The 15,568-nt window shown below is 47.8% G+C and overlaps 8 protein-coding genes and 1 non-coding gene across 9 annotated transcripts; 5 read left to right on the plus strand and 4 right to left on the minus strand.

Annotated features, from left to right (window-relative positions):
- Positions 1 to 61: 61 nt before the first annotated feature.
- Positions 62 to 2,211, plus strand: EDB82DRAFT_566974 (uncharacterized protein; the record flags this gene model as incomplete). The annotated part of the gene is made up of 5 exons (XM_025735381.2): positions 62 to 116; positions 173 to 893; positions 1,302 to 1,550; positions 1,596 to 1,777; positions 1,823 to 2,211. The coding sequence occupies exons 1-5, from the start codon at positions 83 to 85 to the stop codon at positions 2,209 to 2,211; spliced, it is 1,575 nt and encodes a 524-aa protein (XP_025586093.2). The 5' UTR covers positions 62 to 82.
- A 233-nt stretch (positions 2,212 to 2,444) lies between these two features.
- On the minus strand, positions 2,445 to 2,535 carry EDB82DRAFT_t131. The gene has a single exon. It is a non-coding gene; the product is annotated as a tRNA-Pro (tRNA).
- A 141-nt stretch (positions 2,536 to 2,676) lies between these two features.
- EDB82DRAFT_536716 (uncharacterized protein) lies at positions 2,677 to 3,784 on the plus strand. Its single transcript, XM_025735382.2, has one exon. The coding sequence runs from the start codon at positions 2,825 to 2,827 to the stop codon at positions 3,425 to 3,427; it is 603 nt and encodes a 200-aa protein (XP_025586094.1). The 5' UTR covers positions 2,677 to 2,824; the 3' UTR covers positions 3,428 to 3,784.
- Positions 3,785 to 3,879: 95 nt separating this feature from the next.
- Positions 3,880 to 4,737, minus strand: EDB82DRAFT_536717 (uncharacterized protein; the record flags this gene model as incomplete). Its single annotated transcript, XM_025735383.1, has 2 exons — positions 3,880 to 4,568; positions 4,683 to 4,737. 2 exons carry the CDS (start codon positions 4,735 to 4,737, stop codon positions 3,880 to 3,882), a joined length of 744 nt encoding a protein of 247 aa, XP_025586095.1.
- Positions 4,738 to 6,245: 1,508 nt separating this feature from the next.
- Positions 6,246 to 7,067, plus strand: EDB82DRAFT_556022 (uncharacterized protein; the record flags this gene model as incomplete). The annotated part of the gene is made up of 3 exons (XM_065609665.1): positions 6,246 to 6,372; positions 6,430 to 6,495; positions 6,550 to 7,067. The coding sequence occupies 3 exons, from the start codon at positions 6,246 to 6,248 to the stop codon at positions 7,065 to 7,067; spliced, it is 711 nt and encodes a 236-aa protein (XP_065464899.1).
- A 702-nt stretch (positions 7,068 to 7,769) lies between these two features.
- Positions 7,770 to 8,965, plus strand: EDB82DRAFT_575292 (glycoside hydrolase superfamily; the record flags this gene model as incomplete). Its single annotated transcript, XM_025735385.1, has 2 exons — positions 7,770 to 8,117; positions 8,165 to 8,965. 2 exons carry the CDS (start codon positions 7,770 to 7,772, stop codon positions 8,963 to 8,965), a joined length of 1,149 nt encoding a protein of 382 aa, XP_025586097.1.
- Positions 8,966 to 9,184: 219 nt separating this feature from the next.
- EDB82DRAFT_536719 (cytochrome P450) lies at positions 9,185 to 11,309 on the minus strand. Its single transcript, XM_025735386.2, has 3 exons — positions 10,747 to 11,309; positions 10,264 to 10,695; positions 9,185 to 10,215 (listed from the first exon to the last, which is right to left on the minus strand). The coding sequence occupies exons 1-3, from the start codon at positions 10,986 to 10,988 to the stop codon at positions 9,312 to 9,314; spliced, it is 1,578 nt and encodes a 525-aa protein (XP_025586098.1). The 5' UTR covers positions 10,989 to 11,309; the 3' UTR covers positions 9,185 to 9,311.
- Positions 11,310 to 11,411: 102 nt separating this feature from the next.
- On the minus strand, positions 11,412 to 12,834 carry EDB82DRAFT_575294 (uncharacterized protein). The gene is made up of 3 exons (XM_025735388.2): positions 12,463 to 12,834; positions 12,054 to 12,410; positions 11,412 to 12,005 (listed from the first exon to the last, which is right to left on the minus strand). Exons 1-3 carry the CDS (start codon positions 12,628 to 12,630, stop codon positions 11,571 to 11,573), a joined length of 960 nt encoding a protein of 319 aa, XP_025586099.1. The 5' UTR covers positions 12,631 to 12,834; the 3' UTR covers positions 11,412 to 11,570.
- A 1,052-nt stretch (positions 12,835 to 13,886) lies between these two features.
- EDB82DRAFT_499921 (peroxisomal biogenesis factor 11) lies at positions 13,887 to 15,154 on the plus strand. The gene is made up of 2 exons (XM_025735389.2): positions 13,887 to 14,716; positions 14,778 to 15,154. Exons 1-2 carry the CDS (start codon positions 14,145 to 14,147, stop codon positions 14,947 to 14,949), a joined length of 744 nt encoding a protein of 247 aa, XP_025586100.2. The 5' UTR covers positions 13,887 to 14,144; the 3' UTR covers positions 14,950 to 15,154.
- The last annotated feature ends 414 nt before the right edge of the window (positions 15,155 to 15,568 follow it).

Genomic DNA, 15,568 nt, shown 5'->3' on the forward strand with positions numbered 1-15,568 from the left:
AGCAAGTAATACTTATACTACGACAAGTAATGTCGCAATTATCTTGCTATGTCCGTACAATATCACGTCTCGTCCTCTTGAAATGTCCAAGTACAAGAAATTCGTTCTGATCACTGGTGAGTAGAGTATGTCCACAACATTACCGAACTACATCATTGAGTTTGATCCGTAGGCGCCAATCAGGGCGTCGGCTACGAAACGGCGAAGAACTTACTTCTATCATCTGTTGACTACCATGTCATTATTGGTAGTCGAGACGAAGCCAAAGGGGAAGCGGCAGCGAGTGAACTTCGATCGCTGGAACAAATCAGAGGAACAGTCTCTAGCATACAAATCGATGTGACGGACGATAGATCTGTCGATTCTGCAGCTCTTCATCTTACTTCGGAATGGGGCCGATTGGATATTCTAGTCAACAACGCTGGTATCATCTCTATGGCCAGCCCCCCAACCCGCGAAGCATTCCGCTCTGTTCTCGAAACCAACCTCATTGGAGCACTCAGCGTCACTGAATCCTTTCTTCCCCTTCTTCGAAAAGCAGAACATATGCCTCCCCGCCTCATATTTGTCACGTCAAGCACAGGTTCCATCACTCATGCTGCCAACCCGAAATCACCATACTACAGTGGGTATGCTACTGAGTATCGAACTAGCAAAGCTGGTCTGACTATGCTTATGGCAATGTATTATGCTCGACTCAAGCCGGAGGGCTTCTTGGTTTTTGGTGCGGATCCAGGGCTATGCGCGACTAACTTTACGCATAACGCTGAATCTCTTAGACAGCGTGGGGCGGCTGAACCAGGGGATGGAGGTGAACGAATAGCTTGTGTTATTCGGGGCGAAAAAGATGAAGCTGTTGGAAACGTAGTAGGAGTGCATGGTGTCGTCCCGTGGTAGGTTGCGTACACTATTCGGACCAGTCCTACTACTTCGGGCCACTTAACAGAATGAATTTCCATTATCTCAAGAGATCAGTATTGAGCAACTCCCATCTTCATATCCATGCACAAAGAGCCTGCCTTTATGCTAAACATGCACTGTCAGATAATATCCACAATTGCTGACAGTCTCCTTCAACTGCTTACTGTCGATCTAAGGCGAGCTAGGTAGTTCTTGGGTGTTTTGCGGGTCGAAGAATAAGCCAACCTCACTTTCACCAGAGTCTGGAGATCTTAAAATGGGTCATTTGTTTACTGTACTTAACTGACAGAAACCCCTCCCTGCTTATTGTCTGACACTTGTCCATATCGTATACATATCAGAACCATGGTTCTAACGTGGTTCATAACCGGCTGCTCCAGTGGCTTTGGCGAGTCCTTCGTTCGTCAGCTTTGCGCTGCAGGCGACAATGTTATAGCGACGGGGCGAAATGCCCAGACAAAGCTTTTTCATTTGAAAGACACTGGCGCAGCAATTCTCGATCTTGATGTCGCAGCACCTCCCGAAGTCATCAAGGCCAAAATTGACGAGGCTTGGGCTATCTATGATGGAATCGATGTGGTTGTGAACAACGCCGGTTTTATTCTCAGTGGATCTTTTGAAGAACAGACGTAAGTCTCCTGGCATTGTGTTTGACATGACTGACACAATAATAGCCAAGAGGATCTAGAAAGGTCATTCCAGGTCAATCTGCATGGTCCCTTAAATACCACTCGTGCAATACTGCCGTACTTCAAAGAGAGAAAGTCTGGAACATTGCTCTATGTCAGTTCTCAAGCTGCCTGGCACTCTGACCCTGGCGCATCCAGTTATTGCGCCAGCAAATTCGCCTTAGAAGGTAAACTCCACTGCACTGCACATCCCTTCATAGCTAACATATCAGGTGCTGTGGAATGTCTCGCAAAAGAACTTGCAATTGTAGCACCAACCTTGAGAATCCTCATCGTTGAACCAGGATACTGCCGTACCCCCGTCTTCGACAAAGTGCAGTATGTTACGGGAGGTGTGCCTGAATACTCTCAATTCAACGAAGCAGTTCGAAGTGGCGTGGCTACGTTGTCGGCGAATTCCCCAGGAAATCCAGAGGTGGCAGTTGCTCGCATGATTGAGCTGGTGAAGGGGACTGGATTTGCGGAGGGAAAGACAGTGCCTCTACGTGTACCACTGGGTTCGGACTGTTTGGGAAGAGTTAAAGCAAAGTGTGAGGAGACATTGGAAATTTGCAACAAATGGGAGGATGTAGCGAGGAGCACTGATTACACGATAGAGTGACAGACTTGAAGCTACAAGAAAGGCCCGAATAGGTGGAAAACATGATAATAGACAACTTGAAGTTGCCCTCTTCCTTTGGTGATTTATCCCCTATAGTATTTATTAAACAGTGATCAATAGACAAAGAAGTAGCCGAGCGCAAACAGATATCAAAAAGCAAGTATAGAGAGAGTGGCACTCCTTAACTGCCAAAAGAAAAAGTATTGATCAAGAGCGGTAAAAAGCAAAAGGAAGGGTCTGGCCGGGGATTGAACCCGGGACCTCTCGCAAGCAATGCTATAGGGTTTTCCCTAAGCGAGAATCATACCACTAGACCACCAGACCAGTAATTGGATGGTAGAAAGAGATCAAATTGAATACTATGTACTATTGGATTCCCTACTGTCGCTTATCCTCAACTAGCGCGCAGGTGCCTGGCTGAACTACCCATGGACCAACAACATGATTCAAGGCTAACCCACTGGAGAATGGCTTGTCTCCTTTCTCATTTCCTTCCCATTTCCCGTTTCTCTTCTACAAACACTCATTTATTCCGTACTTTCGCTCTTTAATATCTCCTCACGGCATTAACCTTGTCTGGATCACTCTTTACCAGACCATTGCACTATACAACATGACTACCACTCGTTTCTCCACGTCGCTGCCTCTTCCACATTATGGCACCCAATCCCTTGTCGCCGAAGTCCTTGGCGCCGACGCCACAGCGACCACATACCTCTTGAACTGCCCCCCTGGCACCGATGGCAACGACTGTGGCACGTACAACAACACACTTACGGTTGGACCCTGGGCAAGCCAAACCATTCCGGCCGGCGCTGCCAGCACAGGAAATCTGGATATCTTCATCACGATGCCATCTGAAGACGAGGATGATTGGAGGATGTCTGTCCACTGCAAAATGTCCCATACCGTTGCTAAGGGTTGCACCACCATCAATCTGGGTGGAAACGATGATGGATCTCCCACTTCTACTATCTCCGACACTGATGAGTTGGAAGCGTACGACCTTACTTATGCACCTGTCGTCATTACCGCTGGTTTGGATCTTCTCAGCGCCAAACATACTGGTGTTCCAGAAGCCAGCGCAACCACCACTGAGAGTTCTGAAAAGGAAACCACTACACCTACAAGTACTTCTGGCGCCTCGACATACTTTGCACATGTATTCGGAGCCATATCTGTTGCTGGGATTGCTGTTTCTTTGCTCTTGTCTTAGATGGGCCATTAAGTTGGGAACGATCTCGTTTTATAGTTTATTCCTCTTGTTCATTCTCCCTCCATCTACCCAACTGACTTAGTAAAGACACACCCCAAACCCATACTGCACACCAAAATTGACTTTTCTACCACGCGTTCCCATATTAAAACGTCGCGTCCCGAACAATCGCGCATTGCTAAGAATAAATCTTTTTAACTTTATATGAACGACATATAAAACTTGCGGTACCTCAAAGTTAGTATAGATACAAAGTAGGTATAAATAGAGGCATAATATCAATCAACTAGTAATACAGGGTATATTAAAATAAAGACAGAACCAAAAACAAAACCAAACGCAAAAGATTACCAGCTTAACCCTATTCATTTATCTCCCACATTAAAGCATCCCATACAGATCCTCCGAACCGGAACGCAGAGCCATATTCTAGACAAACCCAGAGGCCATATTCAGGGCTCGACCCAGAAGGATGGATGGGACAACATTCTAAGTTGCTCCGCCGAAGCCCAAGAAACCCAAGCCAGCCTGAGGGACTCGTTAAGGTCAAGGCCACCCAACCAGTCGTTGTTGGTAAAGTTGGTGCCTTCAGCAGGAAATGCCCGGGGGAGAGGGGGAACTGCGGGAGCGTGACCAGTGCCGGCGGTAGGTGCCAGAACGGGTGTAGGCCCGTGTACGGTCAAGGGGACACCTTGATCAACAGGAGCCAACGTCTGTTGATTCTGCACGCGGAGGTGATGGGCCATGCTATTGCCCATAGCATTGGCGGGCATTGGCATGGCATAACCCTGGGAGTTGCCCATACCCCCAGACACAGGCCCTGGCTGTTGGAAACCCTGTGTCTGATTTGGGAACATGCTTGGGCTTTGGCAGGGTAACCCATTGCTCTGCTGCATGGCTAAGCCTTGGCCCTGCAGTGCTTGCCTCTGCGCTGCTTGCTGTTCCTGTTGTGCTACCCCCCGGAAATGGTGGGCTATTCGCTCTTGGCGCAGCATCTTGTTTGTAGGCCTGTCTCCCTTAAATACCATCCGCCCCTCTGGTAAAAAGGTGTTGTCTTGGAGGATGAGAGCGGGGACAGCTGCTGTCCCCTTCTTGGCCCCCCTGGGACGACCCGAACCATTCCCGAGAACGATCAGTAACCCTAAGAAGAGAGTTAGTAAGTTGCCTATGACAGGAAGGGGAATGCCAGCTGGCTTACCTTCGTGTGTGGGCTTTCACGCTGACCTGTTTCGATGGTTATCATAGCACCGCTCACAGCAGACCCTGTGCTGCCCGTGCATGCGACCAGTCCAGTCACCCTGATTAGACATAGTTGGTAACTATTGGTCAATATTAGATTGCAAGCAATTGAGAGGAAGGATAACTCTCAATTGTTTAGATTGTACTTATGGAAGATAAGTGTGTGAGTTGGTAGAGATAGTTGGGAGTGTCGTGGTAGCTATGGTTGTGTGAAGTGGTGCAGAGTGAAATGCAGAAACTGGAGAGAAGGGGAAAGGATTCGCATTATATAGTGGTAGAAATGGAAAGTTAGAAATTCGTGAAGATGGAAAACTTTGTGCATGTTGCTGCAGAAGCACACTTTACGCCGAAAGAAACAATGGTTGTGGATATCTCCCCGTGATGAACAAGTTTATCGAGTGGTTACCTATCACTGCCGGTGAAATAAGTACACCGCGTCAAAACCTCTTAGACTTTGACGATAAGCTCACTGTACTTCTCTACTTGGGCTTATCTGTGGCATCCAGGATTGTTCTTCGAATTCTCTATCCTCAGGGGTTTGTATTGGCTGAATAGACACGATGGGGACCATTAACATGACATGCCTCGACTGTGCCTGAAGCCTCATCACACACCTTCAAAGAAACTATCTTATCATAGACTTAGCTTCAATCCTTAGCAAACCTATCTTTCGGTTTTGCGTTTACTAGGAGAAGACTTATGTTCAGCGTACAAGAGCTTTTCACGCATGAATGCTGTAGATACTCGACGAAACCAGCAGCGAGGCACTGATTGGGAAGGCTGGATTGCCACCTTGTTGAAGTATCTTTCTTGTTGTTAGAGGCTACGTAGATAATTTCAAACTTAATAGAACTCTGCAGGTCACATGGGAAAGTGTTAGGCAGAGTCAGTGTTTTAGGAGAGTTGCTTGGGTGGAAGTGAAAGTAAAATGGGTTCTGGAAGACTTCACGAGGACGAATCTATTGTAACGCAGAATCTTAAGGGGTTCCTAGCCACTTTCCCCTTTACTCTTTGGTGCAAGGCGGTGGTAATATTACGGCAAGTGGCTTGACCATCTACCTCAATTTTTGCTTGTTTGGAACGCAAATTCTTGGAAACAGAAATTAAAAGCTAGCAATAAATGACCTTGATCTTTCATTGGCTTGAAACGAAACATGGCGACTTAAGAAAAGCGTCCCAGCATGCCTATCTATAGAGTGGTGTCTCCCAAGGTTTGACTTGACTTTCGGGAACACCCTAGTTCGAGTGGAGAAAGTAGGCTTAAGTTGCGGGTACTTGAGCCTACAAAAGTAACCGTGTAAGTGCTTGAACTTTAATGGCACGGCTCTTCACGGTATATAGAGAGAAAGTTGGAATAAGGGCATGTATGCTAGTATGTAAATTTCGAAATTGACTGCTCGCAGTCATAAATGAACACGAAGTTTATTGACAAAGTTTTCCTTCGAGCCCAGGCAGGCAACGAGTAAATGATTGTCAAAGTTATTCATATCCTTTTAACTATATAACCAAGTCATCTTTCCTATTTTCCCATCTTCCCATCACTCAACTTAGCCGTCATCTACAAACCACTATACACACGATGGCAAACGTAAAGAAAGATGCAAATGGTAACACCATCTGCCGAAGGAATGCCTACGGGCAAAAGATCGCCTGCAGACGCTGCGTTGAGAACCATCGGTCCTCAAATTGCCTGCCTTCACACGACGGTAAGTAACTCTTTTTTCTGCCTGTACTTTCCCCAATCGAGATTAACAGTTTTGAAGAGGATGTCAGAGTAATTGATGGTGTGGGACGAAAGAAGGGGAGCAAGAACCGCCCCAAGGGTGATCGTACGTACTTTCCCTTGATGTCTCTAATTTGTATTGACGGTAACTATTTCACAGAGCAGGCCAAACACAAGGTCATGAAGCCCAGTCGTTCTCAAAACGGCAACCAAGCCCAATTATCTCCTCAGCTGATGGCCCAGCTGGAGGACATGGCGCAGGAGCAGTCTGCCACCAACTCTCAGGCTGCTCATCAGCCTGTCCTAGCTGGGATGTTTCTGCAGCAGGGCGCACTTGGGGCTCTGCCTCAAGTGCATCATGCTTATCCTGAGGCTGTAGGAAACAACATGTACGTCCAGAATCCGTCGTACATTGGTCAGCCTGCACCTGGAATGGTTGCTCGGCCCTCAATGCATGATGCCAACAACTGGGGCGCTGTTGTCCAGCCCATGGTCAACCACCAGGTGCAGATGACTCCTTTGCAGGTTAATGTCAACTGGAACAATTGGCATTGGGCTGGATTAGGGCAGCAGCAGGAAGCTGGATTGCAGGGCATGAATGTTGCCCCCCAACAATGGGGGCACAATCCCTACAATGGCGCCGCCATGGGCGAGGGTGGAGCCATGCTTCCTGGGTAGTTCACGTGGTCTGTAGACTTGATTTTTGTTTACCATCTAAATTTTTATACCCAGTATTTAATAAATCTTTCTTTAATGCTACGACTATTTACTCTTCTACAATTAACCAAGCCCAGTAATCAAGACGGAATCATGGCCCTCTTCTCCGAAGTTGCCAATGTCTTTGTACGTCTCAATGTGTATTCACGGAGCCTCAAGTTCCGGTACCCACCTTGACTCACTTAGTCGGCGTGCAAAGTTATGGTTCTACTTTCTACACCGTGATTGGATTGATCATGTGCTTTGTTAATTCCCCTCTGCTACATGGTACTACGGAATCTGCTCTTCCGTTGTCGGTTACGGCTCGGCCTTGAGAGCGAAATTTCCCAGATGGAGGTGCCCTCCGGTTCTTGGAAATTCTATTTCCCCAGGCATAGCGTATCAGGCTTCCCGATACTATTGCGGATTCCGGGCCGGGTCTCGGTTGTTTATACTATTATCTACTCTTTAACTTGTCTTGGGTCAATCGAATGATGGGACGACGGATGCTACACTGTGAATTCCGTAGCCCAAATCTTTGACAGTCCATCGAGACATGGGGAGCGTGCCAGGGTAGAAGCCCATATAAGATGTTAGAAAGATATAAAGATCAGTGCATTCCTCGTTGAATCAGACTCCTCAGTTGAGCACGACACCCTCGAGATCAACCTCGTATCAGTCATCATGAAGTCCCTTCTGGCCCTCGGTCTCTTCACCAGTCTTTCCGTCGCTCAAAGCGGAGCTTGGGCTCAATGCGGTGGTGAAGGCTTCTCTGGTTCCACAAGCTGCGTCTCAGGCTACAAATGCACTGTCGTCAACCAGTGGTACAGTCAGTGCCAGCCCGGTACTGCAGAGCCTCCCTCTACTACCCTCAAGACTACCACCGGTGGTGGCTCTACTCCCACTGGAACACCTGGCGATGGAAAGTTCCTCTGGGCTGGTGTCAACGAAGCTGGTGGTGAGTTTGGAGAGAAGAACCTTCCTGGCACTTGGGGTAAGGACTTCACCTTCCCTGAGCCTGCTGCTGTCGACGTAAGTGCATGTACTCCATACCATAGCAGTTTCTAACATATTTCTAGACCCTCATTTCTCAAGGCTACAACACTTTCCGTGTGCAGCTCAAGATGGAGCGTGCTAACCCCAGCGGCTTGACTGGCGCCTACGACCAGGCTTACCTGAAGAACCTCACCTCCATCGTCAACCACATCACTGGCAAGGGAGCCACTGTTCTTCTTGACCCTCACAACTACGGCCGCTACTTTGACAAGATCATCACTTCCACCTCAGACTTCCAAACCTGGTGGAAGAACTTTGCTACTCAGTTCAAGAGCAACAGCCGTATCATGTTCGACACCAACAACGAGTACCACACCATGGACCAGACCCTTGTCCTCAACCTCAACCAAGCCGCCATCAACGGTATTCGCGCTGCAGGTGCCACTCAGTACATCTTCGTTGAGGGCAACCAGTGGTCCGGTGCCTGGTCGTGGCCCGATGTTAACGATAACATGAAGGCTCTGACTGACCCCGAGAACAAGCTCATCTACGAGATGCACCAGTACCTGGACTCTGACAGCTCTGGCACCTCTCCCAACTGTGTTTCCACATCTATCGGTGTCGAGCGTCTCCAGGCTGCTACCAAATGGCTCCGTGATAACAAGAAGATCGGCATGATAGGCGAGTTTGCTGGTGGTCCCAACGAGACCTGCAAGACTGCTGTCAAGAACATGCTTGACTTTATGAAGGCCAACACCGATGTCTGGAAGGGCTTTACCTGGTGGTCTGCTGGTCCCTGGTGGGGCGACTACATGTACAGCTTCGAGCCTCCCAGTGGTTCTGCATACCAGTACTACAACTCCCTTCTCAAGTCTTACATCTAAGAGGAGGTGGTATTCAGCGACGGGTGGGATAGTTGGAGAATCTGACGATGTCGAACAACAAGGACGCACCAATGCGCCTTGGAGGCTGTTGCATCAGTCGGTTTTGCTTGGACACTGTCCCCTTTAGTCTATTACATAGGCGCTTGGCCATTTTCTGTATATATTTTCAACAGTACAATTTATCATGATCGAATCATATCTTGTCCATTCGGAAGTGGAGTCGTTCGCCCGAGTCAACAGGCCTCTCGCACAATTAACTCTCGTCGATTGAGGTTTTTCTTTGGTAATTGCTGTGTTTCACTTGGTTTGACTTAAGTTAACCTCAATATTAATCAGTCCCTTAACTTTAAGATTTGAATGACCACTGGGTCTCCCGCCACCCCACTCTCCTCTCTATTCTCACTCCAAACCCTTCCCCGTCATTCAAGGGTTTCTTAGCAGCTTGTGAGAAACTACAGTCTACACTAGTCGGGAATCCAGGTCCATCCGGAAATGTGACGTTAAAACCTGTCAGCAGACAAGTTATCAGACCCAGGTTTTCAGCGAACGCAAAATTTCGCCCAGGGCAGAGGTTACGCCCACCGCCAAAGGCGATGAAAGCTGAACGCTTCGCCTTTTCGTTCTCAGTGTTGGCCTTGTTCTCGATGAACCGATCTGGTTTATAGGCAGATACGTCTTCGCCCCAGGTGTCGAGGTTGTGACTGACTGCAGCGGACATTTGGACATTCTCGCCTTTCTTGAGAAGGTACGAATTGCCTTTACTGTCTGTGACCATTGTATCTTCGAGGACACGGCGGTTGCCTACGGCCTGATTGCTAAGTCGAATAGCCTCTCGGTAACAACTGACAAGTAAGGGACACTTCTCATCCAAGATTGTCACGTCGACAACAGCCTTGTCCTCTCCATTCTTCTGTATGACTGGAAGAACTTCCTCCCTCAGCTGTTGTACAAGTTCAGGTCGATTAAAGACGTTGACGAAAAACCAGTAGAGAGTAGGAATGGTATTAGCCGTGCCCACATGCAGAAGCGCCAGTTCGATGTGGCCGACCTCCTCGTCTGGAACACCATATCTCAAAAACGCACCTGCTCTTGCTCTCACTATCTCCGATGCGTCTTCATCCTCGTAACTTCTCGCGCCGTAGTACTTTCCCAGTGCGGCTTGGAGTCGCGCTCTAGCTTGATGGGCTTTGGGAGCCGTGATGGCAGGGAGGATGTTGATCAATAGTATGTTGAGACCGGCTTCGAAAGTCCTGCGAGTTGTTAGTCGACGTTAACACTAAATATTATTTGCAACCCACCAAACGTCGTCCAGTAATCTATGATCATGTCTCAATGGGTTCTTTGATCCATATAGTGCTTCAGCGGTTGCCATAGTCACAAGATCTCTCAACCAAAGCCAGAGATTCGCATGCTCCAATTTACCGTATCCACTAATCTTGTTGATATCATTCGAGATGTAGTTCAGTGCATTTGCATTCATTCGATGAATATGATCGCCTGTCATAGCAGGATGGATAGCAGCGAAGAATTCTGGCACAAGGTTGGTATTCTTGAGCTTGTCTTGAACTCGATCGGACAATAGCAGTTCTCTCTGCGCAAACTCTGCAGCAAATGGTTCGAACGAGAGTGTCTTTTTTCGGTATGCAGATTGAATAATGACTGGGTCGAATATGACGTAGAGTTTGCCGCCAAGGATGGGTAGAGTCGCGATTTGCCTGTGAGACCTGTCGCTACATTTCGTGTTAGATTCTTGCTATCGATGCAGTTGTGTCCATACGCACTATAATTGTTTCAAGTAGATGTTCTGGTGTTTCATCAAGCCATAGAAATGCCCAATGATGGGGAATGTAGGTTTAAGCAAGGGAGGCTCGCCCGCCTCAAGGAATGGCGTTGATAGTTTATGTAGCAAGACACTGATGAGCAGTACAACCAGTACCGTTATGTAGTTGCCTGGTGACTGTTTGAAGTCTTCAGCTACAAAGCTGAGGATGCCATTTGGGCTAGCGAGTGAATTGGCGGCCATGTTTCAAGTGTTCGTTCCGCGAGTTCTTGGAAAGTTCCGCAACTATCCAAACTTTCAGTGTGCATCAAGTGGAGGTCGACATATTTATATCCAAAGCAAGGAAAACTAGTGCTTACGAAGGAATGACCTTTGTCGCATCTGGATAGTGTTATCAAAAGGGATCTAAATATTAGCGTGGCAGTAAGATTCTGTCCCAGACTCGGAAAACAATCGATTTCATTTGGCTTTTCTGCCGCATTTTGTCTGTTCCAAATGAACGATCTCTCGTACTGATACTTCTTGTAGTCATATAATAGTATTTCTGGCCAGTTCTTATACTTCATGCGGTGGCGTCGACAGACAAGGCGTTTGTGTATAATCTTTGGATTCACCTGGTCAAGTTGATATGCGGGGACAATATGAAAATTGAGGTTGACATAAACTGCGATTTAGATACGTAGGCTGGAATGCATTGACTATGGTATAAAATGGTATAAGTGTTGGAAATTACGCTTCGCTGATGTGCTTTTAATAATAGCTTCAAAAATGAATATGCATGCTTATGCCCTTGTTTTCCTCATGCAGTTGTTCGTGGCGTCTCGTCTATGCCAACTCATGCCGTTGATAACCATTTGACAGCTCGGCAGGCCTCTGGTCTTGCGACATCTCGACCGTACCAGGCATTTTGACAGGCGAATAGTAAGAATGGCTGCCATCTTCCGGTGACACCACAATAGGCGAGTTGTTGTACTTGTCGTCCGAAGGGTCCGAAGATGCAACGGGGCTATGCTTGCGCTTGTTGCGCCGCCAGAAGAAGAATCCTGCTAGCGCTAGGGCGACAACGGCGAGGGTGATGGCCACTGATATGCCAGCGACCGCACCAGAGGACAAACCATTATTCCCATTACTGTCACTATTGCTGCTGCTATCCTTGTTGCTCGTTTCGTTGCTTGGAGGGTCGGATGTTGCGGTCGCTTCGGAGTTGGAGGCCGCTGTGCCGGCTGTGGTGGTGGTACTATCGCCTGTCGACTCGGGTGGCTGCATGCTTTAGCAGATGACCCCTTGTGTATTTGTCAAACGACTTACCGCGCTGTATGTGGTTGAGTACATCTCGTTATTCACCTCTCCAACGCTCTGTAGTATCCAGTGTTGGCGTGGTTGTTTTCCCTCGAAATTGGAGCTCATAAACACTGGACCGTCGGGAATACAATCTAGATTCCACTTGGTACCATTCTGCACGTTCGTTATTCTGTATGTATCGTCCTCGCCCCATAGCGATACATCCCATTTTTGCTTGTCGGTATCATCGGTTGCCATCAAGCATGGTCTTGTGCGGCGCTTCTCGTCTATAACGTCCGGTCGGTAGCATACTGAGAGCTGTTTCTTGACGGTCGTGTCGGAGCATCGCAATTGGTATCGACCGGGCTTATCATCTATTTTTTGCTACAAGTTGTTAACAGTTGAGTAACTAGCTGGAATGCGATTGGGAACGTACAAATTGCCAGTAGGAATTTTTGTTGGCTGGCCATACTCGCAGATCACCTCCCGCAGCAGTAGGCTGAAGCATGCTGTTCAAATCTTTATCGGCGGTATCAACAGCGAGCTCGGAGAGCTGGTACCAGACATTGGGGTCCAGATCTGTCGCGGGTTCCAGGGTAGGCATTTTGGAAACAGGTGGGTTTATCGCTTTTGGAGAAGCTCGAAATGGATTGAAGCAAGAGCAAAAGTAGAATGGATGAAAGGGGAGTGAAAGAGTTGACCGACAGTGGATATCGAACACGGACAATAACTAGAGCTAGACTAACAGGGTAGGGCTGAATTACAGTAGCAATCTCACTAGAGAATCCACCTAGCAAGATTATTTATGGGCATATATCAGGTTGATTGGCTTGTCTTTGCAACGCTGAGCGGCAATCTTGATCAAAGATTGGATAATGAATGGATTGCCAAGTGTTTGATGTTGAGTTGAGAGTGGGAAATCACGCTGTCAGCCTTGTCCCCTTTATTTTTGTCCCACATTCAAAGGCGCAGCGACGTCGATGCTGACTTATGAACAAGCAATCTATCCGTATTCAAGCTCCGTGTCATGGAGTTGGTGGTCAATGCGCTGTTCAGTCGTTCCCTGGTTCACTTTAACTTTGGTGGCTATTGTTCGATACAGATCGTACTCGATTGAAAACGGTCCTGCCCCCCCCCCCCCCCCCCCCCCAAGAGGGACCCATCCAATCAAATTAATGTGGCTGGATGCATGTCAGACAGGATCACTGGCTTCATTACCCGACTCACCAGGGGAATATCAGCTGATGTCACTAACGTATCAGATCTTGAAGGTGGAATTTGGGGGGGCCATGAGTGACCAAGGCGAAGAAGGACTTGGTACAACAGAGTATATTATAAGCTTAATTGCAGCTCCCTTCTCGGAGACATGTTGGATCGACAATGCGACCCAACGGCCGGGTCAAGATTTGACGGGATGGAACTCCGTGTCGGTAGGGCTACAGGTGATACTGGCCACGCTAATAAATCCGGTGGATAGGTAGTCAACCATGGATATGGTCATGATGCACTTACTGGGTGCATTGGTCCCGGGTAGGTATGATCGAAGGGGGAAATCAAGCAACCTCAATGTGTCAAGAAGGATGACCGGATACGTGCGCCTTATTATAGGCATGCTTGTTTCAACGATACCCTACTGAAGTAATGACATCGTTATCGTGTCCGAGATCGGGCGCAAAGACAGGCGGTAATACTAGTTGTCCTTGACCGGATGATCGAGGTATCCTGTAGATAATACAGTCAATGCCTCACGCTATCTTATGAAACTCAGATCCGGTCGGGTTACTTACTCCAGTCGGGCAAGCACGTATAAAACCAAGGCCATGTCGCAATATTCTCAACCAGGAATCAATTCCGCGGTTCAGTGCCCGTTGAATAGCGGACGCATATCAATTGTGGAAATATCACGGCTCAAACAAACCTCAAACGGGAATAACACATCCAGTTTTCCCCAGATCTCCAAACATAGCATCATCAAGCCGAGGCATCTTTTCGGATAACGCAGCTCAATAAGAACATTGTCCGCTTATCGACTTCAATGACATCTCCAAAGACCCCTGTTCGCTTATCGCGACTTTGGTGGGACACACCGCCTTGTCTCTGGTTTGTTTGGAGTCTCACATGTTCATCAGGGACATTAACAGACATTTATCACCTTCAACGTTGGATTTTTTGGCGTCCAGGATGAACAAGAATGTAGCATTCATCGTTTCACAAATCAGCAACATTCACTTCACAACCACAGAACGCGATGTCCTCATTCGCTTCCTCGTATTCTCGTCTCGTCTTACCGCTTGGCTCCTCAGTCAAAAGAATGCTTCACCGTCTACGGTGCAGCGATGGCAGCTTCTGATGAGACAGCTCTCGCTCACAGCTAAGCTCCTTCGCGTTGGGAAATTCACGCAGCAGTTCCGCTTTGCCGCGCGGGGCCTAACGGGTAGACACCAAGATCTTTTCCTGGGGTACATAACCGTGATTCGTCAACTGTTAACGGCTGTATACATGACATGCGATAACGCTACAGTGCTGAACAGCATCGGTTTCGTCCCCTGGAAGGGAGCCAAGATGTTGGAAAGGAGAGCTTTTCGGGTATGGTTTGCCGCAGGTGTTTGTGGATTTGTTGCGCAGGTGTACTGCTTGTACCAATTGAAGACATCGAAAGCCAGTGATGAAGATGATAGGCGGTCTCTCTTGTAAGCATCGCCCTCCATTCCCTACGTCACATGAAAGCTGACGTGATTTACAACGACGCAGTCGAAAGACAGCTAGTAAGCTCCAATTAGTTTCTAGCCTGTGTGATATCACCGTCTCATCAGCGGCTGCAGGGCTTGTTCAGTGGGATGAAGGTGTCGTTTGTGCCAGTGGGATGCTGAGTAGTTTGATTGCCGTCTACACGCAGTGCAAACCATTTCTGCTGAAGCGATGACTAATCTCATGAAATAATTATCATCTGCCGTGATTAGATGGTAATGAGGCGGAATTAGAGTTCTTGGCGATACTCGGGTGTCATTCCTCAAGAGGAACTTGTTCTACACTGAGGCCTTAGCTCCAGCGCGATGGCACCATTAAAAAGTCTATTGCCGACTTCGGAGGCTAGCAGCAATAGTTTGATCTAGGTTGGGTCTGTAATGTCTTTTTTTACCCTTTTATTCTCCACGATGAATTGCAAACTCGGTGATTTTGAATGGTTATATGACCGGCTGGTATATGGACGGAATCCATTTCATCCTTGGACATTTACCAGTAACCAATCACATGGTAAAAGGATCAATTGATGCGTGATTATCGCCACTGCACCTACAGATAGATTAGATACAGTGGAATTACTGGTCAGGGTCTGGACCACGAACCCCTGGAATCTACGCAACCACAGCACGCGACAACATCCAACGACCTTCCTTGTCTGGGCAACCTCTTCATTGTTTGTCCCAATACGTTTAAAGCCCTTTTTTTCTGGCATGAGCATTCACACACACTAAAAACTTGACAGGCCAATCTACTCCTGCCAAGAGAATTTGACATGGCTTGACCTTGTAGATAAACAG

Source organism: Fusarium venenatum (genome assembly GCF_020744135.1).
Source record: "Fusarium venenatum strain MPI-CAGE-CH-0201 chromosome Unknown EDB82scaffold_2, whole genome shotgun sequence".
Lineage (NCBI taxonomy): Eukaryota > Fungi > Ascomycota > Sordariomycetes > Hypocreales > Nectriaceae > Fusarium > Fusarium venenatum.